Source organism: Chiloscyllium plagiosum, unplaced genomic scaffold (assembly GCF_037043375.1).
Source record: "Chiloscyllium plagiosum isolate Xiang-an unplaced genomic scaffold, Cpla_swu_hap1 HiC_scaffold_13, whole genome shotgun sequence".
NCBI lineage: Eukaryota > Metazoa > Chordata > Chondrichthyes > Orectolobiformes > Hemiscylliidae > Chiloscyllium > Chiloscyllium plagiosum.
In genome coordinates this window covers 57472345-57490727 of record NW_028270151.1, presented here as the reverse complement: position 1 = coordinate 57490727, position 18383 = coordinate 57472345, and the positions used below count along the sequence as shown (strand labels likewise).

At 39.8% G+C, this 18383-nt stretch overlaps 1 protein-coding gene across 6 annotated transcripts in view; it reads right to left on the bottom strand.

Annotated features, from left to right (window-relative positions):
* si (sucrase-isomaltase) overlaps positions 1-18383 on the bottom strand; it is a 236353-nt gene that overhangs the window by 11044 nt on the left and 206926 nt on the right. For all 6 annotated transcript variants that reach the window (XM_087993626.1, XM_087993627.1, XM_087993628.1 and 3 more), the window contains exons 44-47: positions 13476-13600; positions 12669-12757; positions 10149-10198; positions 5338-5511 (exon numbers count right to left, since the gene is read on the bottom strand). In XM_087993626.1, the coding sequence (XP_087849752.1) occupies positions 5338-5511; positions 10149-10198; positions 12669-12757; positions 13476-13600 (438 nt within the window). The remainder of the gene's footprint in view (positions 1-5337; positions 5512-10148; positions 10199-12668; positions 12758-13475; positions 13601-18383) is intronic.

Sequence of the window (18383 nt, the reverse complement as noted above, 5' to 3'; positions counted from 1 at the left end):
ATTGATTATGATTTTCAGTGAAATGGTCAGAATGGAAAACATTTCCAGGTTTGTAAAATCTGTAAGTTTTTTTTCATCTTGATGGTATGACACAATCCTCATGTACCAACATAAATTATCTCAATAGATACTTTCTTCTTTTGGGGTTTTGCCATGAGGCTAGAAAGCTCAATTAAATCTTCTGCAGCTACTCTTTGAGTTCATTTCTGAATGAGTTGCTTTCTCAGAACTAATTGGTCTCCTTCTGCCACTTCAAAGGTGCTGAAACTCTGAAATACATTCAGTCTCAAAAAGTGTGAAATGTTGGTTGTGAAACACATTTTCAACTCTCATATACTTTTGTGTTGCAGTGTTACTTGTAGCATACTTTAATCCAACAAGATGGATCCAACACCGTGGGTGGCACGGTGGCAGTGGGCGGCACGGTGGTAGTGGGCAGCACGGTGGCACAGTGGTTAGCACTGCTGCCTCACAGCGCCTGAGACCCGGGTTCAATACCCGGCTCAGGCGACTGACTGTGTGGAGTTTGCACGTTCTCCCCGTGTCTGCGTGGATTTCCTCCGGGTGCTCCGGTTTCCTCCCACAGTCCAAAGATGTGCAGGTCAGGTGAATTGGCCATGCTAAATTGCCCGTAGTGTTAGGTAAGGGGTAAATGTAGGGGTATGGGTGGGTTGCGCTTCGGCGGGGCGGTGTGGACTTGTTGGGCCGAAGGGCCTGTTTCCACACTGTAAGTAATCTAATCTAATCTAATCTAAAAATTGTTGTCACCCATTCCTCTATCAAGATTAAAATGAAGATGTCTATTGACAGATATAAACTCTGTGCAAATCAGTTCGGCAAGATCATTAATTTCCCATTCTTGCCTCTGGTATATATTTTTAATGTAGCCACATCATCAAATATGAGGTTTTTTTTGAAATGGTAAGTTCCATGACAAGAGCCTTTTCATGTGCATGAGCTTTACACAGCTCTGGAATGGAGTACTAATTTTGCATGTCTTCTGGAAGTGACTTGCAGTTGTACAAATGTAGCACATTTAATCATTACTGGGCATTGCCTGTGCCAGTGAGACTTTGTTGTTCCATAACACTCTTGCGATCAGCTGATTGGCTTGTCATATGTTCTGTTAATGTGTTTGTACATTTTTAAGTGAATAGATCCTGTTGCTCTCCTGTGGTAAGGTTATTCTTTCTTTTTAGTGTCTGGTTCATGCTTCCAACTAAAGTTAAATTAGACAGATATCTAGAAAATTAAATTTTCCTTGAACATTTAAAAAAAATATCAAGGACTTCTGAATAATTCTAACACCAGTTCTGGTTGTTGTGAGTTCTCATTTCAATCTCCATAGTTCCAGTTTTCCACTAAACTAATGTGGTCAGTAATGAAATCATTGATGGATTCTCCCGATGATGAACTCTGCTTTTAAATCTTGCACATTCAAGAATTTTATTTATTCACAGTTTGAAGGAATTACCAAAGGCTTTTCATCATTTTTTTTCCAAAAGCATCAGCACCTTCTTTAAAATTTGGTGCTTCATAACATCATTTGAAATAGGACCTACTGAGTATAATACTACCTTATTTAGTTTCAGCTTTAAAGTTCAACTTTGAATTAATTTTGTACCTTAAGAATTGCCTTCTCCAAGATTTGCAATCCCGTGTTCTGCTTGGTCCAACTCTGGCATTGATTTTTTTTTTGGAAGTATCATTTCTCCATCCATTTCATCTCAATCTATTTATTTATTCATACCCCTTCAAGCTGTTTTAAATCTGTAGCATCTCAATGCTGTTTATAATTTGCTGACTTCAAACTTGGATTCTTGCATTAAATCAATGATGTTAAAAGCTTCTTCAAATTTTTTAACTCAGTATTATAATAATGTAGGAACACTTCTTTTATCTGCAAGCTTTTAAATTCTGTATTACTGCAATACTCAATGAAATTCTTCCAATAAAGTTTAAAATTCAGTTAATTAGCAAAACTATATCACATTACTTCTTTCAAACTTTAAGCTGTTTTCATAGTCAATACTCTAGTAGAAGACTCACCAAGTTTATTTAAGGAAACAAAAAGGTAAAAGTAAAAGATTTAAAGAAAGAGATGAAGAGAAGACTTTTTTTTCCCTGAGTGTAGGAGGCTGAGGGGTGATCTTGTAGGGGTTTATAAATTCACGAGTGGCACAGATAAGGTCAAAGTCTTAGAAAGTCCAAAACTAGAGGTCATAGCTTTAAGATGAGAGGGAAAGCTTTAAAAGGGCCCTGAGGGGCAACACAGAGGGTTGTGCGTATTAGGAACGATCTGCCAGAGGAAGTGGCAGCATCAGGTACAGTTACAACATTTAAAAGATATTTGGACATATATAGAGATAGGAAATGTTGAGAGGAATATGGGACTAATTCAGTTAAGGAGTCCTGGTCAGCACGGATGAGTTGGGCTGAAGGGCCTGTTTCCTTGCTGTGTACCTCTATGACTCTATATGAAGAACTTTAGACTTTATTAAGGCGTTATTCAGGTTTTCCCACCTTCTGTAGCCAAGATGAAAGTTTCACACATCTTCATGGACAATATGGATATTTTCCGGCCTTTCAGCATATAAAATATAATGCACATCATCTTGTACTTTATAAAAAAAAACTTGTATGGTTGCAACTTTAATTAATCTTCCTGCTAATATTATGTCTTAAAATTATAAGTGCTCTGATCTTCTGAATTTCCTACTTTCTTCTGTCAGTCTCATTCTTCAAATCTTTTACATTTGCATTTTTGACTCCTTAAACAAATTTTGCAAGTTTTCTGATACTGCAACCTCAGCATAAATTAATTTTCTGGACCTTACTTGATCTACCATTGCCAGGCTCCTTGGAGCCCACCATCGATTGCACTGATGCTCCTTTTCAGTACTCCCTTTTATTTCTTCCCTGCACAAGCTTGTTTTTGTATCTCTATTAGAAAGTTTTCCCAGTTCTGCAAACAAGGATCCCTATGCGTACACCAGAGCTCCCAGTTACATCCACAGAGCCTTCTTCTCTAAGGACTTTAGGTAGAATCATGGAGGAGTTGTGGGGTATGGTGAAATTTGTGGTAGAATCAGACAAGAAGTCTTAATGTCTAGCTTAATGTCAAGAGCAACATGCTGCAAATTTTATGCCTAGCTGGTTAAATACCTTATTGACACTGCAAATTGCCTAATTAATATTCAGCTTCCTGTCTTACCAAATGTGCTGAACAAGTTGGATGTCGAGAATCTTGGAAATCAGAACAGGTACCCCATGATTTAAGCTTGCTGCTGGTTCTGAATTACTTCCATGTTGGACACCAGGCACCAACTTCTCATGGCATGTTGCATGAACACTGGCCACACAAACCTCACATTCATAGATATTAGCATTGACATGTGCCAGCCTCTAATAACTCTCATGGCAAGTCTCCAATCCACTTGCGCTTCTGCACTTCAGTGTTTCACCTTAGGCTGCACCGGCAGCTATCATTATAATTCTGCAGCAAGGACATTGTGTGCTCGAAGACATACACTCAGACTGCATCCCAGTGTTTTTTAGCACACTCTCTCCTCTGAGCCTCTCTGATTGTTTAATGCTGGGCAGTCCTCTAGATAGCAGAGACTGCACAGACCTGGGTGGAACCTTAAACCAAGTCGGCATAGTCTAGTATTGTGGAGTCCACTGCTGATTCTGGGAGAGGAGGATATCCTGTGCCAGCACCATCCCACCCCATCCAACATCACCTCTAGACCCCTGCTCGAACTGGCATTTCTCCTTGTCTGCTACGTCCAGAGCAAATGTCAGCAATCATGCAGGCTAGTTCCTGACTGACAGTGCTTGTTTGGGTGCACTGCGCTCTTTTAAATATAGCACCATCACAACGGATGCTGGTCCTCCTATCGATATCCAGAGGGTGGTGTGCATTCTGGGAATGGTATGTGGTAAAATGGGACTGGAATTAGACATGAAAGCCATCATCGGGATGGGGTGGGTAATTAGTGAGGGTCATTTGTTAATGTACACTGAGAAATCTTCCCCGACCTCGTGGGGAGAATCCCACCAAAAACTCATTACAATTGACATCAGCCAAAAGAAAACGTAGAATTTAGCATCTGTTTCTTCACAGTGCAACTATCTTTATTCTTCTCCTAACCAACACTGATTTTTCTGAGGTGAAGGCATTCATCTGGAGTGCTGCGTTCTTTCTGTTGTAGTGGTCACGTTTGTGGTTAATTCTTGCTATATTATCAGTGTCTATCAGTGTCTTCCTGAAGTGCTAACATGATTGCATGGTTTCAGAATCTTATTTATCCTGGATCAAGTAGATAGTTCTCTATTATTGCTACATTTAGGAATGGTGCCCACCACTGCTCAACATGTCATACTGGGCTTTGGGTACCAGTCACTGGTGGCATGTGGTGGTGTAATTCAATGCCGCTAATCTTTCTTTCTAGATATTTTCTAATCTGCTCAGTGAAGCGATTACACACTTCTGGAACAGGTGAGGAGCTGTCTAATTATCATTGTTTGCAAAATAAACCATGAATGAATCTTGTCAAGAAATGGTGCTTCTTTTACATAACATGGCCTAAGTTATTACAAGATGGCAATTGTTACTATTAACATTAACTAGTTATGCATACAGTAATCATTACTATGAAAGCCAGAGTTAGCATATTTGTCTCCATTGGGACTTTCTGATTCTCTAACTAAAGATTGTGGCAGCAGGTGGTGTTTTATCCGACATCAATCTGAACTCGTTCAGGAACATTATCTTGTAAAACATGAATTAAAAACTCTGTATTTTTAATGTTTAAGAAGTGTATAGTCGGTTCTGATATAACACGATAGTTCCATTAGTGCATTATATGAAAAGTGCACAATAGCTGCACCATTTAAACATGCCAATACATGTAAGGAAACTTTGCATTCGAAAAATAACAGTCTAAAAACTTCAATCACGTTAAAGCCAAATTGCATTGAAGAAATATGCATTATAGCAGAACAGACTAAACTGATAACTAATGCTTTTGCCCAAAATGTTGATTCTCCTGCTCCTTGAATGCTGCCTGACCTGCTGTGCTTTTCCAGCATCAGTCTCAATTGTACTGATAACTAAATAACTCTCATCTAAAGGAACACTACGGTTAATATTGTCCATTGATAAATCTGGGGGTCAGGCAACACTCTTGCCGTGCATTTAATATCCAAGCATACTTATATATGTCTATGCAAATAAGGAAAGCTCATTCCTCATTTTACCACAGCCAATCAAATATAAGAAATTGTATTTGCAATGTGAACCTGTGCATCCTTGCAGCAGTGATGTTTTCTTACCTGTGATTCAGGTTTGTACTCAACATTGTTGATTGTGTGATTATTGTTCTCATAAGTTACAGTGACATTTGTAGAGTGAAAGTTTCTCAGTCCCCAGACTTGGAGATGTCCCAATTTCACTTCACTTGCTGTACTCTTTGGATTGTCGTGAACAATTTCAGTTTGCACCCTGTTCTGCAATTTAACAAATAAAATGTAGAGAATATCAGATGTTATAAAGCAAATTATATTGCAAGACTGCTAGTCTTATTTAACTTAAGTCAGAAACATTAGTGAAGTTTAATCAGTTAAGATTCGCACGATATAGCAATAAGATATATTCAGAAAATGAATGTCATGCTGAATTAGATGGTATGGCTGTAATGCAATAAAAAGCTAAGGAGAGCACAAATAGAAAACCAAAACATATAGAACATAGAAAAATACAGCGCAATACAGGCCCTTTGGCCCTCGATGTTGCGCCGATCCAAGCCCACCTAACCTACACTAGCCCATTATCCTCCATATGCCTATCCAATGCCCGTTTAAATGCCCATAAAGAGGGAGAGTCCACCACTGCTACTGGCAGGGCATTCCATGAACTCACGACTCGCTGAGTAAAGAATCTACCCCTAACATCTGTCCTATACCTACCTCCCCTTAACTGATGGAACTGATTTCTGCACATAAATGACAATTATGACATTTGAGTAATTCAATTCATTGTGCAAAGTCTTGTAATTGTAGAGTTCAGGTTAGAAAAGTATGGTTACAATGTTGCAACACTTTTCAATGTTTATTGCCGACTGCTGAACAGAAACAGAAAATTGCATAATAATTACGTGTTTATTATCACTATATATGTCTGAAGCGAGTCACCAAATTAATGCAACAATTGAAGTCCTAATCTTAACAAAAATTTGTGTTGAGTTTGAAAAAAAAATCCTAAATCTGAATTATTGCTAAGACCAAGGCTCATATAAACAAGTGAGCATGGGATAAATAGATGAAACATCTTGAGTCAAAATTGTGCACTGTAAATCAATGGCCTTGAGTTAAGACATGCAAAGAAAACACATATGTACATCATTCAGTCCTTTTGGTAGGATACTCTTCAGAGGATTGGTGTGGACTTGTTGGGCCAAAGGGCCTGTTTACACACTGTAGGGATTCTGTGCGAAATCTCATGTTAAACTTTTGACATTGTTAGCAGAATTCAACAAGACAGGCATCAAGACATGATGGAAGAGGTTGAAAGATGCCAAGCTCAGATGGAGTGGATTGTGAAGGGGTTGACATTGGTAATGTCCATGAGGAAAGCTGAAGCTACTCCAGTATCATTGGAGGCTCAGACATTGGTAGAGGAAAATAGACATTTGGGCTCATCCTAGGCAGAGGCTCCTGCTATGCATTCCCTCAAGATTATGGAGGAGGAAAGTGGTATCCCTTGTTGCATTTACCTGCCAAAGAATAGGAAGCCCAGAGAAGACTGGAAATACCCAGTGATACAGTGATTGAGCAGGCAAACTTATGATGGGACATCAGTGTATGAAAGCCCATCAGGAAATTCTTGGAAGAGGTACAAATATTCAGAGAAGCTCACAGCAGATTCTTGAGCTACTTGTCAAAGGGTTTTGGGGACAGCTGTAGTCTGATAGCAATCACAGGTGTTCCACGAGTACAAGCAAGCCAAAGGGAAGGGCCTAGTCTCTGTATCCCTAGTGCTGGTGAAATGGTTCAACTGCATCATGCTCCTGGAACCCTCCTTCAAATTGACCATGGACAAAATACTGTTGTACGGCCTAATGGAAACAGTGAAGAAATGTAATCTCTGTACTGCCTAATGGAAACAGTGAGGAAATGTAATCTCTGTACTGCCTAATGGAAACAGTGAGGAAATGTAATCTCTGTACTGCCTAATGGAAACAGTGAGGAAATGTAATCTCTGTACCGCACTGAGAAATAATAGTGACTAACGCCAATTGTCTTTGCCATACAGAATGCATTATCTGGACCATGGAGAAAGATTGGACTTCTATGTTCCGGAAAGAAACTACTATCAGGGAGGTGACAATTGACATGGACAGGGATATAAATCTCAGGTTTGGAGAGGCAGACAGAGCTGATTTCTGCACAGTCAGTACATGTTCAATCCTTGCTATCATAGCTTCATGATAAACCTTGCAGCTGATCCAATGCTCCAAAGAGGTATCACGGTCATAGCAGAGATGGGCACTTCAAATAAACTTGCCTTTAACAATGAAGACCTCTACTGTTAACAGATACAAACCCCTCATCCATTGCAATGACGTTTCCTTTTCACCAAATGTTAAATCAATTGAACTTTCTACAGAGAGCCAAGTTCGGTGGTGGGGAGATCCTTCAGCAACAGGCTCAGACTTATGTAGAAATATAGAGACTTGCTCTATGATGAAATGTTGTGTCTAACTGACAGAGGATTGGAAGTGTTGCCACTACTCATCAGTTTTTCCAGAAGCATCTCACTGACAGGTGAAAGATGATTGAAGTCACTTCTCTCACCCCGTCTCTATGTTGCAGAAATAAACTATGCCCTCTCACAGCAACATCAAACTGTCCCACTTAGTTCTCAATCATGCTTAACATGACCGAGGTTTTCTGGTAGCTCTTGACCTGATTGACATTCCATAAGGAGTAATGAAGTTGAGAATACCCATGGTGTTGAGGTTGAATATGTTAAGAGATGTCTGAGCATCCTTGGAAACTGCATCGTGAAAGGAATCTTTGAATTTGCTCTGCACGCTCAAAGTATATTCATCTCTCTGGGACCCCAAACTGTTTAAGCTGCAGGAAATCAGGCTGACCTTGTACCAGCCTACCCATTCACTGTTCTTGGAGGCTCATGCCAGCCAACTGCAACTGGCTGGTATCGGGCTTTGCTAGACTATCATGTGCCATATGTGGCAGAGCCTCCAATTTGGTGCAATTCAGGGAGGTTCCTTCATCACTATGGATGAAATTGGGAGGGGGCCAACTTCAGTGACAAAGATATTTAATTCTAATTAAGAACAGTCACTGTGTTTAAAGCTGCTAATGTTATTGACTATGAATCAACTTAGGGAAACATCTTTAACCTTAATTGCAAGGTTAACTTTAGTGAATTGGAGATGACCCAGAAGAGACAGCTTGTTTCTACTCACTCCAAGTACAGAACATGTTTCAGTAGAGATGATGATAAGTTAAGATGACATTGGGTGTTGTCATCCAGTATGCTACAAGAGGCTGTGAGACAAGATGACCATCCACATTCGTGGAAGGAAGATCTGGACTACCTACAAAAGTCTTTAGAGACTGTCATCTGAGAGTAAGTCCATTCACCTCCCCCTGATATTTTGTGAGGAAGAACGTGGAAAACAGAGAATCTGGACATTCAATGCAAGTTTTCATAAGGATGCTTTTCCTCAACCCGAGGATTGAAGAAGCATTACAAATTCTTAAATATGCAATGTATTTCTGCAGCCTTGATTTAGCCTATGTTATAGCCAATCACTGAACAAGACTTTGAAAAGACAGTATTCCAAACAGACACAGGGAGACTTTATGAATATCAAGGATGATAATTGGGGTCTGAAATGTTCTTGCCATGTTCATGCATGTGATGAATGAAGTTTTGTCCAACCTTCAGTCCCTCCTTGTATATCTGAACAAAGTACTCCTCTTTGACTCAACATTTGAGGAGATCCTTCAAAGACTAGACACTACATTCGATTTGTTTTTTTGCAGTTTAACTTGAAAATTAAACCAGAGAAGTGCTGATTTTTTCAGACCAAAGAACGTATCTTGGACACTTTGTCAGTAATACTACCTTCCTTGGTAATAAAGAGAAAATCCTAGTGCTAGAAGAATAGCTTCAGCCTGAAATGGGGAGGGAACTGCGTGATTACCTTGGTCTAGCAGGTTAGGAGTTTGTGCAAGGCTCTGAGCAGTTGACTGGCCAATTGCATGACTTGCTGATAAAATCGGTGAATGTTGATGGAGTATTTGTGAACAGATATACAATGCTTGATACTTTGTGATGAGGCAATAGCCTAATGGTCTTATTGCTGGACTGTTAATCCAGAGACTCTGGGAACCTGGATTCGAATCCAGCAACACCAGATGGTGGAATTTGATGTTCAATAAATAAGAGTTTAATAATGACCATGATTTGATTATTGGGAAAAATGCACCTGGTTCTCTAATGTCCTCTAGGGAAGGAAACTGCCATCCTTACCCAGTCTAGTCTACATGTAACACCAGACCCACAGCACTGTTTTGGCTCTTGACTACCCTCTGGATGATTAGGGATGGGCAATAAATGCTGGCTTAGCCCGTGACACCTCATCCCATGAATAAAAAGAAACATCATGGAGTTTCACTGGGTCCTGAATGTCAACACATGAAAACACTGTGAAGCAAAGGTTTTTCTCATTACTTGTCTTTGTCTTCCAGGTTTCCATCTCGCTTTCACACTGGAAGTGTGGGGCAGTGCTAGGGGCAGTGCTATCACAAGTTCATGATCAGCTGTGGCTATGCAATGTCATCATATAGTGTATCAAGAGAAACATAACTACCCACAGTAACTCTAGGGGAAAAGGAGCAATAATTTTTAAACCAATTTTAAATAAAATTACCAAATGGCAAACCATTCAAAGCACAAGCCCTGACTATCATTATACAACTCCAGTAGATGGGGTTTTTGGCGAGGATGGCAAGTTTTCAAAATAAAAAACCTTGTGTCATTTACATTTAAATGCTATTTCAGTCCATTGAAATAACTTTAGGAGTTTTGAAAGGCTGAGAATGGCACATACCTCATCAGCGGTGAATTTAGCCAGGAAATATTCCTTTTTTTCAAATGTGTCTGCAAGGTAGAATTGAAAGAAAGTGTCAATAAATACAACCTCAATGGAGCTTCAGACTTTTCAAATGTATGGCTATTGGCACTGGTAACCATGCACCACTTATTTTCATTATGAGTTTGAAAGATTCCCATAAGTTATAAAGATCTTCGGCGTGACTGAAACAACATCAATAATATATCTCTGGTATTCTGTGTATTATATCCAAACAATGATGTTGAGCTACTGCCCTTCTCTTACAAGCATGAAGGATCCATTACTCACAAGCATGACAGCTATGAATGAGTTATGATGCTCTCCACCAGTGAAGGTGTAACTTGAAGCACAGATGCATCTTGCAAGATTGAAATTTAACTGAAATTCTAATGCAGTTTTAAAATAGTTGCAGAATGCAATACATTGCTGCTAAATGTTGACTATGTACATATCAATGAGGTCAAACGACACGATGACAATGAACAAATGTAAAACCTCCCACTGAATGCATTCTCATCATTCTGATGCCCACAGATGATTTTAACAGGTGATTCCCTAACGTATCAGGCATTCTTTCTGAAACAGATCTTGGAGCCGACTCAAGAGTTGTTCTGGATCACAGTTGGGTAGGGTGGAGGAGGGGTTGGGGAGTGGTTCTAGCTTATAAAGGGATCAAATTCTTGATTTGTAGGGACTCCGAGGACAGCCAGAAGGAAAATAAAATAGTGAAACAGGTGAGTGAGACTTCTGTATACTTTAAAATCTAGGTCAATTTGGCCAGTCCATCCATTTCGAAGAATTACTATCACTTCCCTCTGGATGTTTTGGGTGTGCTTTTGGGAGATGGTGGTGGGGGTGCTGTGGTGGAGGGAGTTAAGGTCAAAGGGTCCCTTGGGAGGAGTCTGCCAATAGTCGTGCAGGTGCAGCAAGCTAACGGTTCATGGAGAACAATGTGGCTTACTAAGTCTGGAGGGCGTACCAATGTCCTTTTGACCTATTAGCAGTGCCATGAAAGCACTTATTTCAGGGATCCATCCCAACTGTCCTCCTTGAATCTGTAAGTTCTCCTGTGGTTGGACGCCCAGCCACCTATGGTAAAAGTTGTGTGACTTTCAAAATTATGTCATGGAGCCTAATTGTGATAGTTTAAGTAACTATTCCATTCCTTATGAATGACTGTTTGCCTAGCCTTCATCCAAACTCTGTTAAACCTGAAAGTGAGCTGTCTCGAGGCGACTACAGTTCCATTTCCAGATGTTTTGGTTCATAATTTCCAAGATGACTCCACCCAGTGGTTTTTAGGACGTAAGATATGGCCTGTAATGTTCAATGGTTTCTGCATAGTGTAGTATTTATGCTGATACAGTGAAACACGACAGCTTGGTTCTGAAGTTTATGACACAGTTATGGAATCAAGTAGACAACCTGGGCGGCACGGTAGCATAGTAGTTAGCACTGCTGCCTCGCAGCGACAGATTCCTGGGTTCAATTCCCGCCTCAGGCAACTGTCTGTGTGGAGTTTGCACATTCTCCCCGTGTCTGCGTGGGTTTCCTCCGGGTGCTCCGGTTTCCTCCCACAGTCCAAAAATGTGCAGGGTAGGTGAATTGGCCATGCTAAATTGCCCGTAGTGTAAGGTGAAGGAGTAAATGTAGAGGGGTGGGTTACTCTTCGGAGAGTCGGTGTGGACTTGTTGGGCCGAAGGGCCTTTTTCCACACTGTAAGTAATCTAATCAACAGGGAAAGCAGCACATTGGACATCAAACACAGGGCTGTAGATTCTTCAAATTATCATCTGTGGCCAAGAGAAGGAATTGAAGATTAGGTACTGCGTCTCCTTCACTTGACTACTAACCCAGTGATCTCTCCTGTTAAACATGTATTGATGTTAGTTTGGTGTGGGGTTAAGCAATAAATGTCATAGAGGATCATAGAACTACTACAGTGTGGAAGGCGGCCTTTTGGCCCATTGAGCTCACATCAACTCTCTGAAGAACATTCCATCCAGACCCTGCATTTCCCATGGTTAAACCATCTAGTCTGTACATGCCTGGACACTATGGGCAATTTAGCATTGCCATTCCACATAACTTGCATGTTTTTTGACTGTGAAGGAAACCAGAGTCCCAGAAAAAAGCAACCATGCAGACATAGGGAGAATGTACAAACTCCACACAAGCTCCTGAGGGTGGAATCAAACCCAGGTCCCTGACACTATGAAGCAGCAGTGCTAACCACTAAGCACTGTGGGTGCTGTCCAGTCATGCAATTGAAACAGGCCATCAGTAAGGTGTTTGTGTGTATAGAACAGAACTCCAAAAGAATTCAGTCTTCAGGATCAAAGAAAATAAATTATACGAAAATACATTCATTATTGTCCCGAAAGGGATTAAACAGAATTACATTCCCACACAGATTATATGACTCCTTAACAGCATTGCCTACCATTATATATTTTACAGCTAGGCAAAACAAAGAACCGCAGTGAAAATGCCTACCAATGCTCTGACCATCATCCCAGAAAAGTTGACCACGAGCGACCTGTTTATCATCCAAAGCAACTATAAGTCCCAGGGAGTTCCTTCGGCTATAAAATAAAATTTATTTCGTTAAAATTCAAGGAATTAAGGGCCACAGGGAAAGTACAGGTAAGTGGAGTTGAAATGCCCATCAGCCATGATTGAATGGCGGAGTGGACTCGATGGGAAGAATGGCCTTACTTCCACTCCTACGTCTCATGGTTTATGGTCTTAAAACTAATTTATAAAGAAAATTTCCATCGCATATCCTTTAAGTTCATAACTGATGTATAAATCAGCTTCCTACTATGTATTCATGTATTTAGTATAGAATTGAAAATGTGGGATGAAGCATCAAAACACAGTAAGAACTCTACACAAATGGATACTTCACTATACATGTTCCTACACTTATTCCTTTCTGTCCTACCCTTTCCTGGCTTTAAAATCTCAGAGCCTGAATGCACTCATTTGCAAACAAACAGTATCCCCCTGCATTTTTTTCAACTGACTTGATTTCTACTTCAATCCTCCTGCATCTGTCAAGCATTTCTGAAATTTAAATATACTATGTAAGATAATGTTACAAGATTGTGTTCATTATTGTCAATTCTTGTTCGTTGCAATTACAGGTTGAAAATTTTGTTGATTCCCAAAATGCACTTTCTATTGCTGGACCACCTCTGCCAAGAATGTAAAGTTGGGAAAATGATCTCCATGGAAGACAGTTTTCCATTGGGTTACCACTTTTTGTTAATTGGAATATACTTTAAAATGTGCATTTACCTGTAATATGTAGTATTTCCTGGCTCTTGCCAGGGAATAACATAACCTCCTCTGATATGAAGATTAATGTGATCGAATGGTGCCGGCATATCAATCCACTTACGTCTTTGAGGGATGCTTTTGGCCTGTATGAAATAAGCATTGCTATTAAAGAGTGCTATTTCTCTGTTCAAGTTGCCAATTAGAATTATACTGATTACCATTATTATTCGTTCTTCCTGTTGATTTGTTGAAAAAAAATCAAGTCACAAGGGTGCAAATCAGATCTTTTTGAGTTCTTACATTATTCACAAATATCTTTCCAGTTGAGTGATTTGTAATTGTATTGTAAAATTAAACAGATTCATGTTAATGTTACTAACTTCACTACGTAACTAGCAGCAAAATGTCAATCAAAAATTATAAACAGATAGCAACCTAAAAGGCATTGGGAGGTCAGGGGGAAGTTAAACTGCTCAACACTTGCAGTGTAAAATAGGCTGATTAGAAATTGGTAGCCTGTTTTACTCCGTATGTGATTTTATGGCACATTGGCTCTTAGTAATATTAGCCACTAATTTGCTGTCATCCCACTTTCCTGGCTGTTAACTCATTTCAATATCTTGATCTCACAAGCTGTGAATGACAGTGTAATACTGATGACCAAGATATGAAGGTTTTGCAGAGATCTATGTTCTTTTAATTAGATTGCATTTGGGGACTAGATGGTGCACAGATTAGCACACGTTGCTTTCAACCTGAGGATTGGATCCAGCACAGAATAAAGGAATCAAATAAAATGATTTTGAACAAAGTCTTGTTTCTGACAAGCAAGAGACCTAAGCATAAACCTGTCCATAAAATAAAGGAGGCAGATATCATTTAATGCAAGACAGCAGCATTTGAGAGAGTAGGAACATAAATTTAAAGTAAACATACTGGTTTTGTGAAAAACAGAGAGAACCAAGGATTCAGACATGTAATTTCCCTGAAAGTGAAAGTAATTAAAGCAACAAAATGGATGAAAGCATTCAATGTCTAAGCCACACATGAAACATGTACACAGTTTTACTAGACTATGGAAAGGATATTAAATGCTCTGTGGGTAATGTAGTTTACAAGAATATGAAGTTGTATATATGTAGAGGATTCTTAAGGAGGTCATTGTTCTCTCCCTGTAAGGGACTCTGAGCTATCTTACTTTATTCAACTCTATGTTGAACAACCAAAGTTTTTATCTTACACTAAAAGCTATGTCCATTAGGATATGATGAGCTCACCAGTAATGGTGTTTGGTGATGAAAGTTGAAGTCCCTTACAGTACATTTTGCATGATTGCCACCTTCTGTGCTTACTCCAAGTGCTGTTCAAAATGGAGCAATGCTTACTTGACCAAGTTAAAAATCACACAACACCAGGTTATGGTCCAACTGGTTTGTTTGGAAGCACTAGCTTTCAGCGTGGCACTCCGAAAGCTAGTGCTTCCAAATAAACCTGTTGGACTATAACCTGGTGTTGTGAGATTTTTAACTTTGTCCACCCCAGTCCAACACCGGCACCTCCAAGTCATTACTTGACCAAGTTAGTGTGTATGTGTGTGTGAGGGGTACATATTAATCAGCAGGTGCTATTCTTCAGGTGTGAGCCAATGCCATGATACTTCATGGGTTCCAGAGTCAATGTTCAGGACTCCCGGGGCACTCCCATATTCCTGCATATCTCTGTGTCTCCAGTGTTGTTAAGGTTGTCCTGCTCATTGGACAGGACAGGATCTTGTTGGCGTTGTCTGGGGTATTGTTTATAAAGCACAATTTTGAGAGTATGACTGTTGGACTGTTCCTTGGCTAGTTTGAGTGATAGATCTCCTAATTTTGGCACAAATGCCCCCCCCCCCCCCGCCCCCCTAACATTGGTAAGGAGAACTTAAGAACTGAACTGAAGCTGCCAACATTTCCAGTGATGAGATAGGTTTTATATGTTCATTTGGTTTCATTACTGTTCTTATAATTTTTAATAGTTTGATGCAACTGAGAACTGAATGGCTTGTTCAGCTGCATTGTTGTGGGTCTGTAGGTCCGCTCAGGTAAAGATGGCAGATTTACTTTCCGAACAAACGTTATGACCCAGGTGTTTTAAAAATCATCACAAGACTTTTAAAAATAAAACCAAATCCTATCATAAGCTGTGGTTAGATTTGAACCCAAGACCCCAGAACATTACTGAGGTTACTCATCCAGCAACAATACCATTACACCATTGCCTGCCCCCGAGGCCTTGTGCCCTTCCAGCCTCTTGTTCCATTTTTTTGATCAGCTGCATTATGAGCATACTTTACCCCATAGTCTGTGACTTTGGAAATTCCCATACCCTTATTTGCCCTACACTCTATTAACATAATGGTCAAAGTAGCCATGATTTATTTGAATACTCCTGCCCCATTTTAGAGTCCCCAGTCCATTCCTATTCACTAATAAAATTGCACCCTATTAAGTACAATTGCACCTATCTCAGTCACCAATCCTTTGGCAATGCAGTATAACACAGCCTTTCTCCAGATTTGAGTTGCCTGCTTTATCTGGGATTACATGGACTGCTCTCTGATCATTCTTGACTAAACACTGAGGACTGATCATGGCTTACCTCACCAAGTTGACTTATTAGGACAGTCCTTGCTGATCACAGCTCACCCACTGGATGCATAACTCCATAGCATCCTGACTGACCTGCCTGTAATCCCCAGGCTGGTTGCACTTGATCTCCTGGACTGATCATAGCCCAGTGCTTGATTTGCAAGGATAATGATCCCAGACTCACTTTGACCTACATGCCTGAATATTACAAACAGGATTGTTACAAGCTCCTTAATTGACTGTGGCAGTATTCTGTGACTAACTAGTCCATATTGACCTGACTAAGTATTGTTTCCCTTTGACATTCACACATGGACATTTACTTGAAGCATATGCAGTGTGTTTGTTGTGTAACCTACTGGTATATCCTACAGACATAGCATGGTGCTGCCCATTGTCATGTCCTCCACCTTTCTGTAAATGACATTTTGACTGTTCAGTGCTTCCCACTGTCACAAGCTTTTTTCGTCTCACTGTGCTAAATAGCAATGCAAGCGACAGAGACTGGCTGCCTATAGTTGAGCACTGAAGAACTTGAGCACTAAGGTGGCAATGTGAGCCACAGCAACTGGCAGATTATGAATCATTGCTGAAGTAAGTGAGTGTGCACTAAGAAAACCATAAGAAGTATAGAAAGGCTGGCAGTCTCCAATAAAGTGGTGAAGTGAATGGAGCACTAAGGAAAAAGGCTATAAGCCGTAAGATGCATCCTTGGAAGATGCATGAGATGAGTCTGCGTCGCTGCATGTGAAGCGTTCTGGCAGAATGATCACAGGTGTCCTTGAGATCCAAATTAACAAATTGAATGGCTAAAGTGTTATTAGTCTCAGAGTAGACATGGTGATGTGCTTAGGTTGCTGGTATGTTGGTGCCAACATGTTGATTGATTTAGGGCCACAGACAACGGAAGCCATGGAACAAGCAGGGATATTGTTGTGAAGTAGTAGTTGGATGATGATTGGGACAAAAACTTGGTGAGTTGGAGCTGCCAGGTACTTGCTCTGGTCTGCCTGTTGGGAATTAGTGCCATATAGCTTTGCAGTGGAAGCAACTTATATATGTATGAGTAAGGTGGACCTTTATTAAGATGCAAGTTCATAGAACCTAGTCAGTCATCACTCGATTGTGAGATTCTGAATTTGCCATTTACAGCTTGAAGTGAAAGTCAGGAAAAAAAATCTCATAATGTTGAGAATTTGATTTTCTTCATTCTCGTCATATTTTCCCATCTTTCTTTTCACCAGGAAAAACTGAGAAATTTCAGAAGAAGTTTTGAAGATGATTTAAGCTTTTTCCTCTGCAAGTGAATGTGATAGCCATTTTAGTCAGGTGTTTTCATTAAATAGTAGCAACTTGTTAGTCTAATTTGTGATGCTGTTGATTGAGGGTAAAATATAAACCAGGTTAACTGAATTATTTACATTGATGGATGAGAATGTTACCAGTAGTTGAGATTCTCTACTTTGGGAACATTTTAATTAATTTATCCATAATAGTGTCCACCTATGTATTGGGCCATTGTGACAACATTTGTGCTGACATTAAAACATCCCCTCTGATCTGTTTTATATCATGCTTTAAGCTAATACTGCTCTGGAGTATCTCAGACTGTGGATGGCTGCACATTACTAACTTTGACACTTCTTGTTCCTTATCACAAAGGCTCTTCAACTCTTATATATTCTAACACATTTTTATTTGCATCTGGACATAGTTGGCTACCAAATACAGTTCTCTACAGTCACAAAGAGTTCAGTCTTCAAATGCTCATTCTGGGCTTATGTCCTTTCTATCTTACTGATCAGATTTATCAGTTACATCATATGATTTACATGATTCTCAAGTATCCCATTCATAGATCAGTGTAATGAGGTAATGTAATTCTAAAGTAGATATTTCAGTCCTTAAACTCAATGGAACTAGTAACACAAGGGTTGAAAGTACTGCTGATAGAAATTTAAAGGAAGATGTAAATTTCCTTTCCTCTCTTTCTATTTGTGCAGGTGAAATAAACATTCTTTAATTAAAAAAAGCCTCGTATTTTTCAAGTCTGCCTTGTTCCTCAACTCCAATTACCTACCTCAGTATTACTCCCTCCTCTAACACACACCTCCTCTCCATTTCAGCTCCTCAGTTCAACTTAATTTTCTTCTTCATCAATTATTGTTTCTGACATTGGAGGAACTGAGGAAACTGAATGGAGATGCTGTGGGTCTTTGATTTGGATGGGGAAGCAATGGTGGTGGTGAATCTGTAACTAAAACTACATTAAATACATTAAATATAGAAATACAAAGAA